Raw genomic sequence first — 17,081 nt, forward strand, 5'->3', positions numbered from 1 at the left:
ACTGTTCCTATGGTTAGAGCACTAGGGGGTGTAGCCAAGTGACGTGTTAGGTGAAGGTCAAGGGCGCCTAAAAATTTGTGGTGCGTGATGACTCTGAGATAATTTCATCTTGCCTGCTGATGATGTCTTCTCTCTGATGCCACAAAACATTTTTTTTACTAACACCTCATTAGCTCCCCTCTGAGTGTGGTTGATCAGTATATCAGATCAACATTGTGGTAGGTCTCCCTAGAATTTTGATTAGTATGGGCTTCGGGTTTTTTTTTTTGTAAAGTGATCTTTGCCTGGCTTTTTGTTTGCAGTTGGCAAAGAAAGTTATGGTTGGCTGATAGATGGGAACATTTTGCATTTCAAAAGGCTTATTGTAGTCTTTGTCTTTATTATGAATAGTAGTTAGTACAGTACTGAATGCATGGCTGAGATGGTTGGAGAGAAACAGGACACTTGATTGACCTGAAAACTCATCAGCTTTCAGTGCAGATTCTTTACTCTGGGCAATATATATTTTGTTCTTGTGTAGATATTTTTTTTTGCAGAATCTAATGGTTCAAGCATTAGGACAGAGACACACGTAGAGATTCTGGGAGATTTGTGGGGGTATTTCACAGGTAAGGGGTGTTTAGACTGAAAAACTGCAAGGTGGGCACTTGGAACGCAATTTAGCTATTGTCCCTGTTTTAGGGTGTTTGGTGGCTGTATCTTTAGGTGCACCCATACATGTAGGGTATTGTTTTGTTCGGGAGAAGTTGCAAATTGATACTTAGCAGGTGTTTTTTAGTTGTCATGGCAATTTGGGGCAGAAATCTGACTTTGGAACTTTTTTTTCTTTATTTCTACGGAGAACTGCGTCCACATTTCTGCATGCAGGAAAGTAAGGATGGTGCCGCTGAATAGCTGCAGATGTGCACTTTCAAGGAATATATAGTTTGTGGGGGGTATTTCACAGGTAAGAGGTGTTTCGACTGAAGAACTGCAAGGTGCGCACTTATAGCATAGCCCCAAACTTTCCAGCTAAAATTTTCCTTATGTATTACCCCTGTTTTGGGGTGTTTGGAGGCCGCGTCATTTGGTGCACCCATACATGCAGGGTATCGTTTTGTTCAGGAGAAGATACAGATTGATATTTAGCAGGTTTTTTTAGTTGTTATGGCAATTTTGGGGAGAAATCTAACTTTGGAACTTTTTTTTTCTTTATTTCAAGCCAAACTGCAAACGTCTACGGAGAACTGCGCCCAGAGATCTGCATGCAGGAAAGTAAGGATGCTGAATAGCTGCAAGTGTGCACTTTCAAGGAATATATAGTTTGTGGGGGTTATTTCACAGGCAAGGGGTGTTTAGACTGAAGAACTGCAAGGTGTGCAGCCCCAAACTTTCAAACTAAAATTTCCCTTATGTATCGCCCCTGTTTTGGGGTGTTTGGAGGCCGTGTCTTTAGGTGCACCCATATATGCAGGGTATTGTTTTTTACTCAGGAGAACCATTTCTTTCATATTTGGGTTCATTTGAATATTTGCAGTGGAGTAATTGTCAAATTCACTTCTGACTTTGTGACTGTAATGGTGTTTCAGAAAAAAAAAATCCCCAAAAATATTGCTGCATTTTAGGGTGATCTGTATAAAGGCAGCTACATTTAGAGCAAATTTTGTTTTAGTGTTCAAGCCCAATTCATTACGGAAAAAACAATATATAATGTGTCTTATTTCACGTAGTTTTTCTTGTCAAATATCCTCAGTAAAAGTAATGAGTGCAAAATGTCTAAAAACTGTTTGGCAGTAGATGTTCGCATTTAGGACAAGTCGGCTGGCAGAGAAAGGGTTAAAAAAGTAGTGTTTGAGGCTGATGTATTGAATATCACTACAAAAACCCTAATAAACCCTCCCCTCTCTTCCACTTCCTGCATTCCCAGGCTGTGCAGGGGAGCCGGCGGCTGTACTGTAGGACAGGAACCAATCAACAGCTAGCAGGACCTAATAAGGAACTGAAGCCTGCCTGTGCTTGTGTGACTGCAGGACTCTGATTGGCTGTCCCCCTCCTACTGTGCTTCTGGCAGGGACCATTAGGACATGCCCACCCCTCATTTGATCACAGACAGGGACCAGAGAACATCTATAGGGAGCTCCTATAAAGGGGCTATTTTTAAAGATAATATTAATTTTTAGCACCATGTAAAAGCAGCACAATATATTACTTATAATTGCCTACAAAATGAGGGGCTTTTCATTTATCCTATACAGTGGCTTGCAAATGTATTCACCCCCTTGGCATTTGTAGCTATTTCGTTACATTCCAACCTGTAATTTAAATGTTTCTTAATCTTATTTTATGTGATGGATCTGCACAATATAGTCTAAGTTGGTGAAGTAAAATGAGAAAAATATATATAAAAAATGGAGGAGGGCATTAATCAGAGGCGCACCACAGGGACCAAAGGTAACCCTGAAAGAGTTGCAGAGTTTCACAGCAGAGACTAGAGTATCTGTCCATAAGACCACAATAAGCCATACACTCCATAGAGCTGGGCTTTATTGAAGAGTGAAAAGAAAGACTTACACTCGCACATCCTGGCCGTCCAGACTCCAGCGACTCCCAGGTGCTCGATGCCAGAGGGAATGGGCAACCTCAAAAACAACGTAGAAACAGGACACACCGGCACAACATGGGTAATTCCAGCAGGTAAAACCTTGCTCATTTATTGCGGATGCAACGTTTCGGGGCGTGACCCCTTTCTCAAGCTTGAGAAAGGGGTCACGCCCCGAAACGGTGCATCCGCAATAAATGAGCAAGGTTTTACCTGCTGGAATTACCCATGTTGTGCCGGTGTGTCCTGTTTCTTTATGGAAGAGTGACCAGAAAAAAGCCATTACCAAAAAGCATGTGGGCGACTCCCCAAATGTATGGAAAATGGTGCTCTGGTCAGATGAGACTAAAAATTTACTTTTCAGCCACGAAGGAAAATGCTATGTCTTGTGCAAACCTAACACATCTCATCACCCAAATAACACCATCGCCACTGTGAAACATGGTGGTGGCAGCATTATGCTGTGGGGATGTTTTTTTAGCAGCAGGGACTGAGAAACTGGTCCGAGTTGAGGGAAGATGGATGGTGCAAAATACAGGTATATTCTTGTGCAAAACCTGTGTCAGTATGCCTGTGATTTGAGACTGGGGTTCACCTTCCAGCAGGACAATGACCAGAAGCATACTGCTAAAGCAACACTCGAGTGGTTTAAGGGGAAACATTTAAATGGCCTAGTCAAAAGTTCACACCTCAATCCAATTGAGAAACGGTGGTCAGACTTGAAGAATGAAGCCCCAAAAGCTGAAAATAGAAGACAAACAAAACACCCATAGACTAATTTAGTTTAATTGCATTGCGTGACGAAAAAATAATGTTGCGCGTCAAAACATACGTGTGTCAAAAGTAAAATTCGCAACAAAAAATTTTACGCGTAACAAAATTGTTGTTTGCATCAAATCAGTTTCGCAAATTTTTCAGTAGATTCACAAATTTTTCTGTGAAGCAAAACGCCACAGATTCGCCCATCACTAGCAGCCATAATGTTACATTTACCCTGAGTCTCTCTATGGGTCTTCCTGGTCTTAGATTCATTTTCTTCCCAACATTTTTCAGGGCACTGACTCTCATGGCAAGTTGACTAGCAACTTTAAAAAAAAAAATCATGGTCTAGGAGTCTTTGGTCTGTTACCTGCTGGACTCATGGGGTGGGTAGCATTGATGGTGAATCCTACCACCACCCCCTGGATTTTTATATTAACATTTGTTAATTGAGAATGAAGCAGAGTTGAATACAGATCTACATATTGTTCTACGGCTACTAATACTAGTTTCCTTTTTCATACTGCAGAAACCTGCAAAGTCTGTTTCAGTGATTACCACACATCTCACATGCCTCCCACACTGTGATTAAGGGGTTTATTATTAATTTTCCATGAAAACATTTTTCGAGATTATTTTTTTGGTCAAAAATCTAATTTTCAGGTTAAAAAAAAAAATTGAATTGGAGATTTATTATACCCCAACCCTGGAAATAGTTTGAATCGAAAAATACACCATCTAAAACCAAAGTCATATAGGAGTCAATGGCAGAGGTCCCTTCAACCATTTGGAGATGTTAAGAGATGTTAGCCTTCATGGTGTTTTTTTCGGAGGGGTTTGCTGGAAAACTTGAACAATTCGTGCAAATTGAGGGGTTTTTTTCGTCTAAAACTCGATTAATTCGGGTTTTTGGATACAGTTACTCTGTCCGGTTGAAGTTTTTTGTCCGAAAACTCGATTAATTTGAGTTTTCGGGTTGTTAACCCCCGAACTCGTTAAATTTAGTTTTTTTCATTCAAGGTTTTTTTCTTAAATTAGAAACCATTACAGTTGTGAGTTCATTCGAGGTATACAAAAACTCTAAAATTTGCCCTTTGACAAATAACCCCCTTTGTGCTACATATCACACAGTTGTGTTTCATATATATTTCTGCCAACATCACATGATGTGTCTCTCTTGATGGTATGATTAGGTCAGTAGGTTAAAAGCAAAAATGAAAGCCTATCAAAATATTGCTAGACCATCTTTTCAGTGATACTACACAACCTCAGTTTTTACTGGGCTGTTGTTGAAAAGCTAACCTTTGGGTTTATGAAAAATCAAAATTTTAGCATAAAGTTACGTTAAATATGTCAAAGTTAATGCAATTTAATGATTATTAAATTGCAGAATGTATTAGTTTCTGTCCTGTCATCTGATGTTATTATCAATTAATTACTAATGTCCTTTTTTATATTGTAATATATATATATATATATATATATATATATATATATATATATACATACATATACACACATATACACACACACATACATACATATATATATATATATATATATATATATATATATATATATATATATATATATATATATATATATATATATATATATACACACATACATACATACATACACACATATATATATATATATATACACATATACACACACACATATACATAAAGGGCCAGGGTCGGACTGGCAAAATACTCGGTGGGCCCCTGACCGCGTGGTTCTGGTGACACATACGGTGGGCCCGACTAAAATTAAATCACAAATTTTACTGGTAAGTACTTGGCAGTGGGCCCACCGCCGCCCGCTTCAATCACTTCCGCGCTGAGCTATCTGCCTGCTGAGGACCCTGCTCTGCTAGGGACTGTCTGCACTGTGCCTGGCTGCAGCCTGCATGTAAATTCTACGTTTCAGGCAGGAGGCAGCCAAGCACTCAACCAGGGTCCCTCCCACATTCCACATGACCCGTCCTATTCCCCCGCTCCACACTCAGCACAGCCTTCGTATCTAAGCAGCCAGCACATACCCTCTATTGGAAGGAGTCACTCCGATCGCCATCTGCAGCACAGTCAGGTATTTCATTTTGCCTCCGCCCTTGTTTCTCCCCTCTGATGCCCAGGCCCGGACTGGCAATCTGTGGGTTCTGGCAAATGCCAGAGGGGCTGCTGTATGGTTCAATAGAAAGGTACCATGTAGTGGGCTGGTAGGGGGCTGTTTGGGCCTCTGTGTATTTGGATTGGCAGGGCCTATTTTGACTCCCAGTCCAGGCCTGCTGATGCCCTCCCTTAAACCACTGCTTGCGACCATGAAATTGGCATTCCCAAGCATCTGCTGTGTTGCCCTGTGACCCCTTGCCCTGTGACCCCCTGTCCCCTCCCTCCTTCTTCCCAACTGGACCTCTCTGCCCTCTGTTAGCAGCAGTTAGAGATAACATTGACAGCTAGTGGTGGCAGCTCAATCCTTCTTCCCTCTCCTCTTCTCTATATGTCTAAATTACATTATTTACACTGCAGATAATTCTGTCTACCATGTAAAATTTAATTCCTAACCCAGCAATTTTGCCTGGTCATGTGCTTTCAGACAGAGCAAGTGCTGCACCTGAAACTGCTATTTTAATTTAATATTGTTACAGGCATTTCAGTTTTTTATTTTCAATAAAAATGTTAATTTTGATATTTGTGGACACTATTTTGTACCGGGGGTGGGCCCTTGAGATGAGGTTTCCTGGTGGGCCCCAGGCACCCCAGTCCGACGCTGTGAAGGGCCGTGCGTTCCACAGCAGAACGCACGGCCATCTTGGATTTTTTTTTTACGAACCTAGGGAGCAGGGCAGGAGAGAATCAGCATAGAGCCTGGCTCTGGTCCCCCAGCAGAGCTCATCTGCGAAGAACCATTGGCACCTTAAGAGATGGACGAAGAACTCAAGTACCTCAAGCGTCTCCTTTTACCGGGAACCTATAATCCTGCCCTGTTCCCACAGCCTGTGCCTGTCTTCTTGTGCCAGGGACATCCTTGTGCAGACCCCGGACGCAGAGCGGGCAGCCTCGGCGGCCCACCCCAGGGCCCGCTCGCTAAGCATGCTGGGAAGGTAGCCAGGAGAGCAACAGGTAACCTGTTCCTGTGCGATTTAATTAATGGAGTCAGAAGGTTTTTGAGTGACAAAATGAATTGCTGCAGTGAATTGAATTTAGTTAAAATGATCACTGCGTTGATCTTGGCTATGAATTGATTTGTAGTTCTAATAATATCAGCAAAAAGTTTTGACTCAAGCTACTTCAAAACACTGCTGATGTGATTTCTTGTTATAAAAATGTATGCTCCAAATTAAAAAAACTTACAAACCATTTGTAAGAAGTCTCAGTCCCAGTCATCAGGACAATTCAACATATATTCTAACCTTTAAGATGGCAACTGTGCACTTTGTGGCACTCAATGGATGCTGGGAATTTTTCTTCAGCAGTGTTATTGTTTGTGCTAATCTGTGGTGAGATACTGAGCTTCCTACCCACAACTGCTTTAGCTACCCAAGCAGTCAATGCAACTTGGCCTCTTTGCGTAAATCTGGAGCAGGCACTCAAATAAAGGCAATCTTCCATTAATTTGTTGAAATAAAGTAAAAAAGATTTATTGTGTCCTCTGCCTTACGCGTTTCGTGTTACAAACACTTAATCATAGGCTCTGATTAAGTGTTTGTAACATGAAACGCGTAAGGCAGAGGACACAATAAATCTCTTTTACTTCAACAATTTGATGGATTTGAATTGATTTCAACAATTTGATGGAAGATTGCCTTTATTTGAGTGCCTGCTACATGATTTACTCACGGTTGTCCGCTCCCTATGCTGAGGGCTCAGGACGGTGCACCTGGGCCACTTCCTTGATGTGGTGAGTTAATATACAACTTCATGGAGACCCATTTTTTCCTTCTATCAACTTGAATATGTAAATGTGCCCCCTAGTATTGTATATTGTCGGTTCGGGTAACAGACAGCAACCCAGAAACATATGCTGTGAATCAGTCGAAAAGATGATGGGGAGCTAGTGGAGACATCTTCAGAGGCACAGATCTTCACTGCTACATGGAGGTTGTGATTTTTGTTTGGTACAGAACCTCAAGAGATAAGGTGTAGCATTACTATCATAATTAATTGTTGAGCTTTATCTATGTGGTCTGCAACCACATAGTATTGTTTGTAATTATCAGACACTTTTTAAAGAAAAAAAAAAATTAAAAAACATTGTATTAAAAATGCTATTAACTATAGCTCAAAAATGCCAAAAGAATGACTAAAACCCTGTCTTATCAGCTATTTTCTGCAGCAAAGTAATGAGGAGCATAGTTTTTAAAAAAAAAAAATCCATACCTTTAGCAGTTTCATAACTTTAATATAAATATCATAATGCTATAGAGAATCATTCACAAGCCATGTTTACAGAAGGAAAATAAAAATCAGCAAGTATTGAAATACATTGGTAGACAGATAATGGCACTGGAATTCATATTTACAGCAATGTATTTAGGGCTACACAAAATAAAATATTTAGAACAGCGTTTTCCAGGTAGCAGGAATGGCCAATGTCTTTTGCAAATTTAAAGTAAGAAAAACACATTTGCAATTAGGCACATATATGTGTATTGCTACAGAATTACTGTAAATGGCAGATCTTAGTGAAGGAAGATACATATTTCAGCATCTACCTGGTTTCTTAGTAACCTCAAATGGCAAATTGTTAAAAAGAATTAGACATTTATTTTTACACATATCCTCCAAAATATTCAAAGTGGAGGTTTCTGGAGAAACTCCTAAAGCTCTTTATCAATACATGTTGGTAATTCTCAGTATCTAAAACACTGTGTCTGTCATCCATTTCTCTAATGTTGGCAGATAATTTGATGACAAATATCAAGGTGTTTAATGGCATACATGCAAGAGCCATGAGGGAAAGCTGGACCTAAGAACAAACAATGGGCAATGATACTGGCAGTGATTAGATGCATACCGTATAATAGATTTATATTAGATAAAAGGGAAATGTAATAAACTGTATTTTGGAAATAAAAGTTTTTACACTGTGTAACCAATAAGGTAATTTTGCTCCAGTTTTATCACACAGCTCAATTCTTTCCAATAGTGATGTCTATTACATTTTTATACCTAATGTTTGTAATCTTATGTAGTGATATTCATATTTTTTATTTTTGCCTTTTTAAACACAAAATATAAAATGCAAAATAGTTGAGATAATTAGTGATGCCCAGGAGTCAAAAATGTAATTCATTCTTTACTGTTATCTTTTATTACTACTTGAGGATGTCTTGTTCATCTTACAGTTTTTCACTTAAACAATTACATAGTGCTAGAGTTAGAGGGACCCTAGCAACAAATCAAAATTTTTTATTGCAAAAATAGCTGTAGATGAAAAATTATTCAAAAACTGCAAATATATTATTTCTATTAAATAGCATTATTTTCCCTGTGCTATTTTTTGCACTGAAAATCCAATTTAAGTCTATCACACATTACATTCATAATTGATATTAGGTCTGGCAGACTTATGGGCAGATCTATCAAAATGTGAGTTTAGAGCTTAATTAAATAAAAACTCAACCATGTTCCATTCATTCCTATGGGATTTGTAGAATACAAAATTAAAAATGGGGAGTTCTAACTTTCACCCATTGATAAATAAATTTTGCAAAAATCCCATACGAATGAATAGAACGTGGGTACGTTTTTACTTATTAAGCTCTAAACTCACATTTTGATAAATCAGCCCCTTATTATGTCTTGGAAAGACCTCTTCCTTTCCCTTTATAATCGCTATAATAAACAACACACTTCAGCTGGTCAGTGGCAGATCGGTTTGTGTTGTGTAAAGTAATGCTGCACAGACTACAATAAGCTATTCAAGATGAAAAAAAATGCAGACCATTGTAGATAAAAAAAAATACGATTATTTTCAGATATTGCCCAAATCTGTTTTAAAAATATCACAATTTAGTTATAAAAAGTATCAGAAACAGAGAATGACATTCATTAAATAAATACTGGGATCATACCAATACTTTGGTTAGTGTTTCTCAACAACCATTTATATTGGAAAGATTAGTTCTCGTGTCCATTTTCTTACATATATTTTACATACTGTATGTCAAACCTCCATTATGTCAGAATATTTATGTGGAGAAGGGAATTAACCAAATAAAGATAAAGGAAAAACATTTTGCAGGAAAAAAACAAAGCACCCCCCCATAAAAAAACAATTAACAAGTGCTTTAAACATAGTGTAATGTAAAAATCTAAGCTCTTACTAAAGCAAGACAAATTGAAAATAACTTATTCCTTAAGAATACCAAGCTTCATCAATGCTTCCCTGCGGTGCTCTTCTGTGGATCCCTTAGGAGTAATCTTTACACTGGTGACAGGAGCAGGGGCTCTAGAGTTCCTAAAGAACAGTAAGCGACGACTCTCGCCTTTCTCTGTATCAGTAGCTTGCTCTTCCAAACCAGCAAAATCCTTGCCTGTGCCTAAGGAAGCTGGTCGTGGGCGGTTGTTTCTGAGGAAGTTTGCTGAAAACATTGGTTTCTTGAAGAAAGAGTTTCCTCCCTTCTGACTCTGGCTATCAGAACTGGCTATTGTACTACTCAGTCCTATTCCAGACCGTTCCAAAGTGTTAGACTTGATGCTAATTTGCCTCAGGCCAGGTACTGTACTTTGAGGAAGACGTATGAATGGTTCATCAGAGTGGTCGAAATGTGTACTGTGTCTGTAACTGCTGTCTACAACAGTTTTGCCCTTCCCCTCCCTTAGCACAACCTCTGATACCCCCCGAGGGACTGCTTTATCTATGGGGCTTAGAAAATTACTGTTTTTGCCTGGACTAGGGTTCATAATCACCAAAGAACCTACTTTAGTTGTGTTTTCCGTCTTTTTCTCAGCTACATATTCAATTCCTGCAGTAGCTACAAGGCATGTGGCTGGATCAGGAAGGTCTTTCTCTTGGGCATTTATTTTCAGGCTTCTAATTGCATCATGTTTCACATTCCTGGCTGAATTATCAGTCACTGATTGAGCCTCTCTGGTAGAAATGGCATGTGAAACCAGTACCTCTCTCCCATTATCCTTGGTATGTAAGATCAAAGGTGATGGATTTTGAAGAATATCAGCTTTAACAGAAGGAACCTCTTTATAAGGTTGGGAAATTCTGATCACCACTTCATCAGACTTCTCCAAAGAGCTTGCCTTCAAACTTAATCTGTTTCTCTGGATATCAGTTTTTACTCCAGAGTTTGTACTTTCATGTTTATCAGACTCCACTTGTGTGCCAGCCCCCCTTTCCGGTTCATATGGATTCTCTATACGTCTTGAGTTAACAATTGGCTTGTTTGCCAAAGCTTCATTTCTAGGACCAAAATCAACTGATTTTGAAGAACTTTGGAAACAATGTTGTGTAGGACTGGTCCCTAGGACATCTGCCTTCTCTTGTTGATTTAGGATTATACGGTTTCCATAAGAATCTTTATGGCCAGGACCTGCAATGCTCTGGGAAACTGAGATTTCTGCAACCCTAGAGACTGCAGGTCTGACTGAAGTAGTTCTCTGTGCTTCAGTTTTCTCCTGCATCAGACCCAACTTCTGCAGAGCCTCTCTTCTTGCCCGCTCCTGCTCTTTAGAATAAGGAAGTTTGGCATTTATAGATTCATTAGACTTGTCAGCGTTCCGTTCGTGTGCAGAAAAAGCTCTTGGCCTTTGTTGAGGATCAAGGTTTGTGGCAATAACTCCACTACTTGGCTTTATAACAATGTGTGGTGGCAATTTACGTGGCTTGGGTGCAGTTGGAGGCCCATGTTTGATGCTAGCATCACCTTTTTCCACAAGGGGATTGAGAGATTCCTGTGATCCGGTTACCACAGTTTTTTGCAAAATAGGCCGTGGAAAAAATGTCCCCTTCACATTACTATGACCAGAGTGAGTGGCTTCTGGGTGTACAATAGGTTGTGAAGACTGAGTTTTTTCATGCTGAACTTCAAGCGCATCAGTGGGATTGATTACAGAGTATTCTTTATCCACATTTAAGGGATCGCGAAAAGGCTCAGGGGGTGGCAGAAGATGAAGGTCTGCTAAAGGCACCTCTATCGTTTCAGTATAGTTTAAAGATGACAAACTTTTGTGTTTAATATCTAGTGCATTGCCTGGGTGTATTCTGGTGTTTATTAGTGCTTCCTCAGTTGAATGCTTTGTGGTTTCCTCTTTTGGCAGCTGAATGATTCTTGGAAAGCTGTGGTACCCATGCTTTGGCAAAGCAGTTTTGTTAAAGTTTACTGTACCCTGTTCATTTGAAAGATTTTCAATTCCCGAATGGTTAACACTTTTGTTTTTCTCAAAATCTGTATCCAAGGGAGAAAAAAAATAGTTAATCATATCCGACAAAATTCATTACAAAATTGGAGATATTTTTAATAGGTACATATATTAGCAACTGCCAGGATTTAAAAATGGCAAAAAGATGACCAACTCTTCAAATATCACATCAAGAATAGACACGATTATACATTTTGTGGATTTGTTGGATGACAGTATAATAGATCATAAGTAAACCTGGAAAAAGTTTACCTCTACTTTGACTTGATTTTTATTAAAATGAAAATATTCCAAAATTTTTTTTACACTTTTAAAAATCAATAATTAGGCAGAGCAATAACTAGTTGCTCTGCCCAATTATTGATTTTTAAAAGTGTAAAAAAAAATGTTTGGAATATTTTCATTTTATTTTAATAAAAATCAAGTCAAAGTAGAGGTAAATTTTTTCCAGGTTTACTTACTGGACTGCTATTCCTTGACTTTAACTTATCTACAGTAGTTGGGGTTCTCCTTAGAATACATTTTACTTTGAACCATAAAAAAAAACGGAAAAAAGAAGACCAAAGATCCGGAAGATGGTACCCATAAGCTCCATTGCACTGCTCTGCACAGATACATAGTACATTAGGTTGAAAAAAGACAAATGTCTGTCAAGTTCAACCTTTTGACTATTTTAACCTGCCTAACTGCTAGTTGATCCAGAGGAAGGCAAAAAAAAAAAAAAACATCTGAAGCCTGTCCAATTTGCCTCAGAGGGGGAAAAAATTCCTTCCTGACTCCAAAGTGAACTAGTCCATGAATCAACTAGTACTATGAGCTATCGTCCATATCCCTGTGTTCCCTCACTTGCTAAAAAGCCATCCAACCCCTTCTTAAAGCTATCTAACTTATCAGCCTATACGACCGATTCAGGGAGAGAATGCCACATCTTCACAGCTCTCACTGTAAAAAAAAAAAAAAACCCTTCCGAATATTTAGGCGGAACCTCCTTTCTAATCGTAATGGGTGACCTTGTTTCAGCTGGTAAAGCATTAGAGAGATTATTATATCCCTTTTATATTTATAGTTATCATATCACCCCTTAAGCACCTCTTCTCCAGCTTGAACATCCCCAATTTGGCCAGTCTTTCCTCATAGCTAAGATTTTCCATACCTTTTACCAGCTTAGTTGCTCTTTTCCGGTACCCTCTCTAATTAAATGATTTGAGCACTGGAGACCAAAACTGTACAGCATATTCTAGATGGGGTCTAACCAGTGCTCTATACAGTGGAAGGATGACCCCTTCCTGCGATGAATCAATGCCCCCTTTAATACAGCTCAAGACCTTATTTGCCCTTGATTCCACTGACTGGCATTTCTTACTGCAGCCAAGTTATTATCTACAAGGACTCCAATGTTCTTTTCCATTATGGATTTGCCTAGTGCAGTCCAGATAAGGTTATAAGTGGCTTGGATACTTTTACATCCCAGGTGCATGACTTTACATTTATCAACATTGAATCTCATTTGCCACTTAGCTGCCCAGATCACAAGTTTGTCAAGATCCTGTTGCAAGGATGCATTAATAAACAAGTTAAATAAAAGAACCTTACTCCAAGTAGAGAATGTACCATTAACAACCACTCTTTGTACCTGATCATGTAGCCAGTTCTCTATCCATGTGCAAACTACTTCATTAAGCCCAACAGACCTTAGTTTAGAAAGCAGTCATTTATGGGACACGGTATCAAACGCTTTCGCAAAATCCAAATAGATCACATTTACTGTTCCCCCACTGTCCAGCATCTTACTTACCTCATCATAAAAAGCAATCAGATTTATCTGACATGACCTATCCTTCATAAAGCCATGCTGATTGCTGTTCATAATGCCATTCACTAGGACAAGATGCAATTCCTTAACAAGCCTTCAAATATTTTGCCTACCACAGATATCAAACTTACTGGCCTATAATTGTCAAGCTGAGATCATAATCCTTTTTTAAATATTGGAATGACACCAGCTTTTCTCCAATCCATAGGTACCATACCAGATGAAAGTGAATCTGAGAAAATCAGAAACAGGGGCCTATCTAAAACTGAACTAAGCTCTCTTAGAACCTGGGGGTTTATGTCATCTGGCCTGGCGCCTGTTGTACATTAATATTTATTAAAGCTTTATGAATCATAGCCACTGACTAGATTAAGCTGAGCCATCAGTGCAGCTATGAAGTGAGCCTGGAACTCAGACTCCTCTATTTTATACACTGAAGAAAAGAACTGATTTAGCACATTTGCCTTTTCTGTATCTTACAACCATACTGGTACCATTATTAAGGAGCAACACTTTCAACCAGCATCTTTTTACCATTTATACATTGAACTTTTTGGGGTTAGTCTTAGCCTCAGCCACAAAGCTCCTCATTTCCTTTCTTTGCCTTCCAGATTGCCGTTTTACAACATTTATTATAGTGTTTATATTCATTAAATGCAGCTTCTGTCCCAACAGACCCAACAGTTTTGAAATGCCTCTCTTCTTTACTCCTATATTAAGCCACATAGGGCGATTCTTAGTGCTTCCACATTTACTCCTTAAAGGAACAGTAATATCAAAAAATGAAAGTGTACTACAAATATAAATATAATAAAATATAAATAAGATGCTATGTAGCAATGGGGGGCAGCCATTCAAAAGAGAAAAGGTTCAGGTTACACAGCAGATAAGCTCTGTAGAACATAATGGTGTTATCTACTATTTAACCTGTGCCATATAGCCTTTTTTCAATTTCCACCATTGCTACACAGCAGCTTGTTTATAGACACTATAGTAGTGTTTCTGTAGCAAACAGATCAGTTTTACCAGTGCAGGGCAACAGTACTTGATATTTTTATTACTTTAAAAAACTTAATTTTTTTTGGTGGTACCATTCCTTTAAGGGAATAAATTGAGAACAGTAACAATTGAATATCATTATAAATGACAACCATTTCTGTTCTGTGTTTTAGCTGAAAACTTAATGCCCCAATCTATGCTCTGAAAGGCAGCCCTCAAGGCACTAAAATTAGCTTTTCTAAAAGTGTATATTTATTTTTTGCCCCAGACATTAAATGATATAACATTATGGTCACTATTACCCAGGGGTTCAATTACTTGCACAATCGCACATCGCTATATGTTCTGGGTCCTTAGAGAACACTAGATCCAAAATAAAAATTTTTCTGTTTGGCTCCTCAACAATCTGTGACATAAAATTGTCATGTGACAAGTTTTTAAACGTGTTCCCATTAACTGACCAGGCAGTACTGTTGCTCCAGTCAATATCTGGGTAATTAAAATCCCCCATTGTCATTACTTTCCCCAAACTAGCAGCCTTTTCTATTCGCATCAGGAGCTTAGCCTCCTCCTCACTTACATTTGGGGGTCTATAGCATACTCCTACAATTAATTTTCTGGACTCTTTACAATCTGTAAAGAGCTCCACCCAAAAGACTTCGGCCCCTCACCACCTCCTCCTTTATGTTAGCTTTTAAATCCTGCCTAACAGACATACCCTTCCTCCTTTTCTAGTGCCTCTGTCCCTCTGAAACAAAGTGATATTAACTGCCCAGTCTTGCGACTCATTCAGCCATGTTTTGGCTACACCAATCATATCATATTTTCCCTCCAGCTCTCCCATTTTACCAGTCAGACTCCTTGCATTTGCAAACATAAATTTAATACTGGTACTATATTGAACCTCTCTCTCAGTAACTACAATATAAATTGATACTATATTGAACATATGACATGTGGTCCTCCTTATCCTTAACAGTACCCCCAACCAAATCTCCTCCTGCACACTACCTCATCTAACCTGTCTTCAACGGAATCCTTTACTGAACCCCCCCCCCCATGCCTATCTTAAAATGTCCTCCCTCTAGCCATCTTCTCCCCAAAATAGCTGCACCATTATCATTGAGGTGCAGCCCATCCCTGGCAAAAAGCATGTAGCTGACTGAGAAATCAGCCAAGTTCTCCAAAAAACCCCTCCTCACTAATCTTTTAGCTACGCATTAATCTCCTTAAGCTCCCACTGTCTTCTTAACATTGCTCGTGGCACTATTTTTGAGTTAGTTACCTCAAAATCATTTTTAAGAACTTCACCACCTCCTCTAACTTTAACATTGGTACCTATTTGTACCAAGACCACTGGGTCTACCCCAGCCCCTCCCAATAATCTGTCCACTCGTTCCACCACATGCCGAACCCTGGCACTAGGCAAGGAGCAGACTGTTCGGCATGAAGGGTCCTTATGACAGATTACCCTATCCACCTTTCTAATAATTGAATCCCCTATAACTAAAACCTGCCTTTTCTTCCTTGCACCCCCTCCCCACCACCCATATTACAGCCACTGCATCCCAGGGTGCTCTCAGAGTCCACCTGATCCATACATGCCAGCATCTTCAGACAAAATGGCAAATCTGTTGTTTTGGACAAGCTGTGGACCAGCCCCCATATACTGTACTTCTGTCCTCAACTTACCATCTTAACTGAAACAAACTTGCCTCCCTCATTAGCCTCCACTGCCCCTTCTTCACCCCCCACTACACTGGCCCCCCTGCCTGTGGTTGCTCAGTGAGCCTCCCCCACGTTTGCCGCTAAAGTCAGTGTTGCAAGTTCCCTGCTTAGAGTCTGCAGTTCAGATTCCAAGATGAAAATACTGCATCAAACTGCTGCTCTAAGACCACATACAGTACCTGTGACAAGACACACACTGAGTAATACCAGCAAACCCACTTGTACACTTATTTACACTGGGTACTTATAGTCTCCCAAGTGCAATTCCTCACAAATGCCTTTTTGGTTTTATACGCCTAAAGGTTGTTAACGCTGCTTAACACTTAATTCACATGCAACACTTGCTTAGCAGTTCCCACACAAGCTGTATAGACAGAAACTTAAGAGGTTTCAAAGTTCAAATCCTGGCATGAGTTATGGAATTGTCACTGCATTAACCGTGCCATGTGTTCTGGGAACGAACATATTTATCTTAAGTTCTGTGGTATTATACATAAAATTGGGGCAACATTTAACCCACAAAATGTGAAGTAATACTTTAAAATTGCTTTTGACAATTAAGTTATGTTACATAAAAATCACCCTCTGCCTATGATAGGCTAAACAGGAATGATAGCCTTGCTATTGCTATCATCATCATTTATAATCATCTTTAATTTATATAGCGCCAACAAGATACGCAGTGCTTTACCTTAGTTATAACAAACGGAGGATAAATGGTGGATAACAAACAAGGGTTCAGAGTACAATAGGATTAGAGTGCCCTACAAATTATAGTTTACAAAATAAAGGTTAGGGTACAATTGAGACATTAGGATTTTTG

The 17,081-nt window shown here is 39.2% G+C and overlaps 1 protein-coding gene across 2 annotated transcripts in view; it reads right to left on the minus strand.

The window, feature by feature from the left end:
* Positions 1-7,724: 7,724 nt before the first annotated feature.
* Positions 7,725-17,081, minus strand: part of c1orf116.L (chromosome 1 open reading frame 116 L homeolog) — a 31,304-nt gene continuing 21,947 nt past the window's right edge. For both annotated transcript variants that reach the window (XM_018246563.2, XM_018246562.2), the window contains exon 4: positions 7,725-11,744. In XM_018246563.2, the coding sequence (XP_018102052.1) occupies positions 9,694-11,744 (2,051 nt within the window). In that variant the 3' untranslated portion in view covers positions 7,725-9,693. The remainder of the gene's footprint in view (positions 11,745-17,081) is intronic.

The sequence above is a fragment of the Xenopus laevis genome, chromosome 2L (assembly GCF_017654675.1).
Source record: "Xenopus laevis strain J_2021 chromosome 2L, Xenopus_laevis_v10.1, whole genome shotgun sequence".
Lineage (NCBI taxonomy): Eukaryota > Metazoa > Chordata > Amphibia > Anura > Pipidae > Xenopus > Xenopus laevis.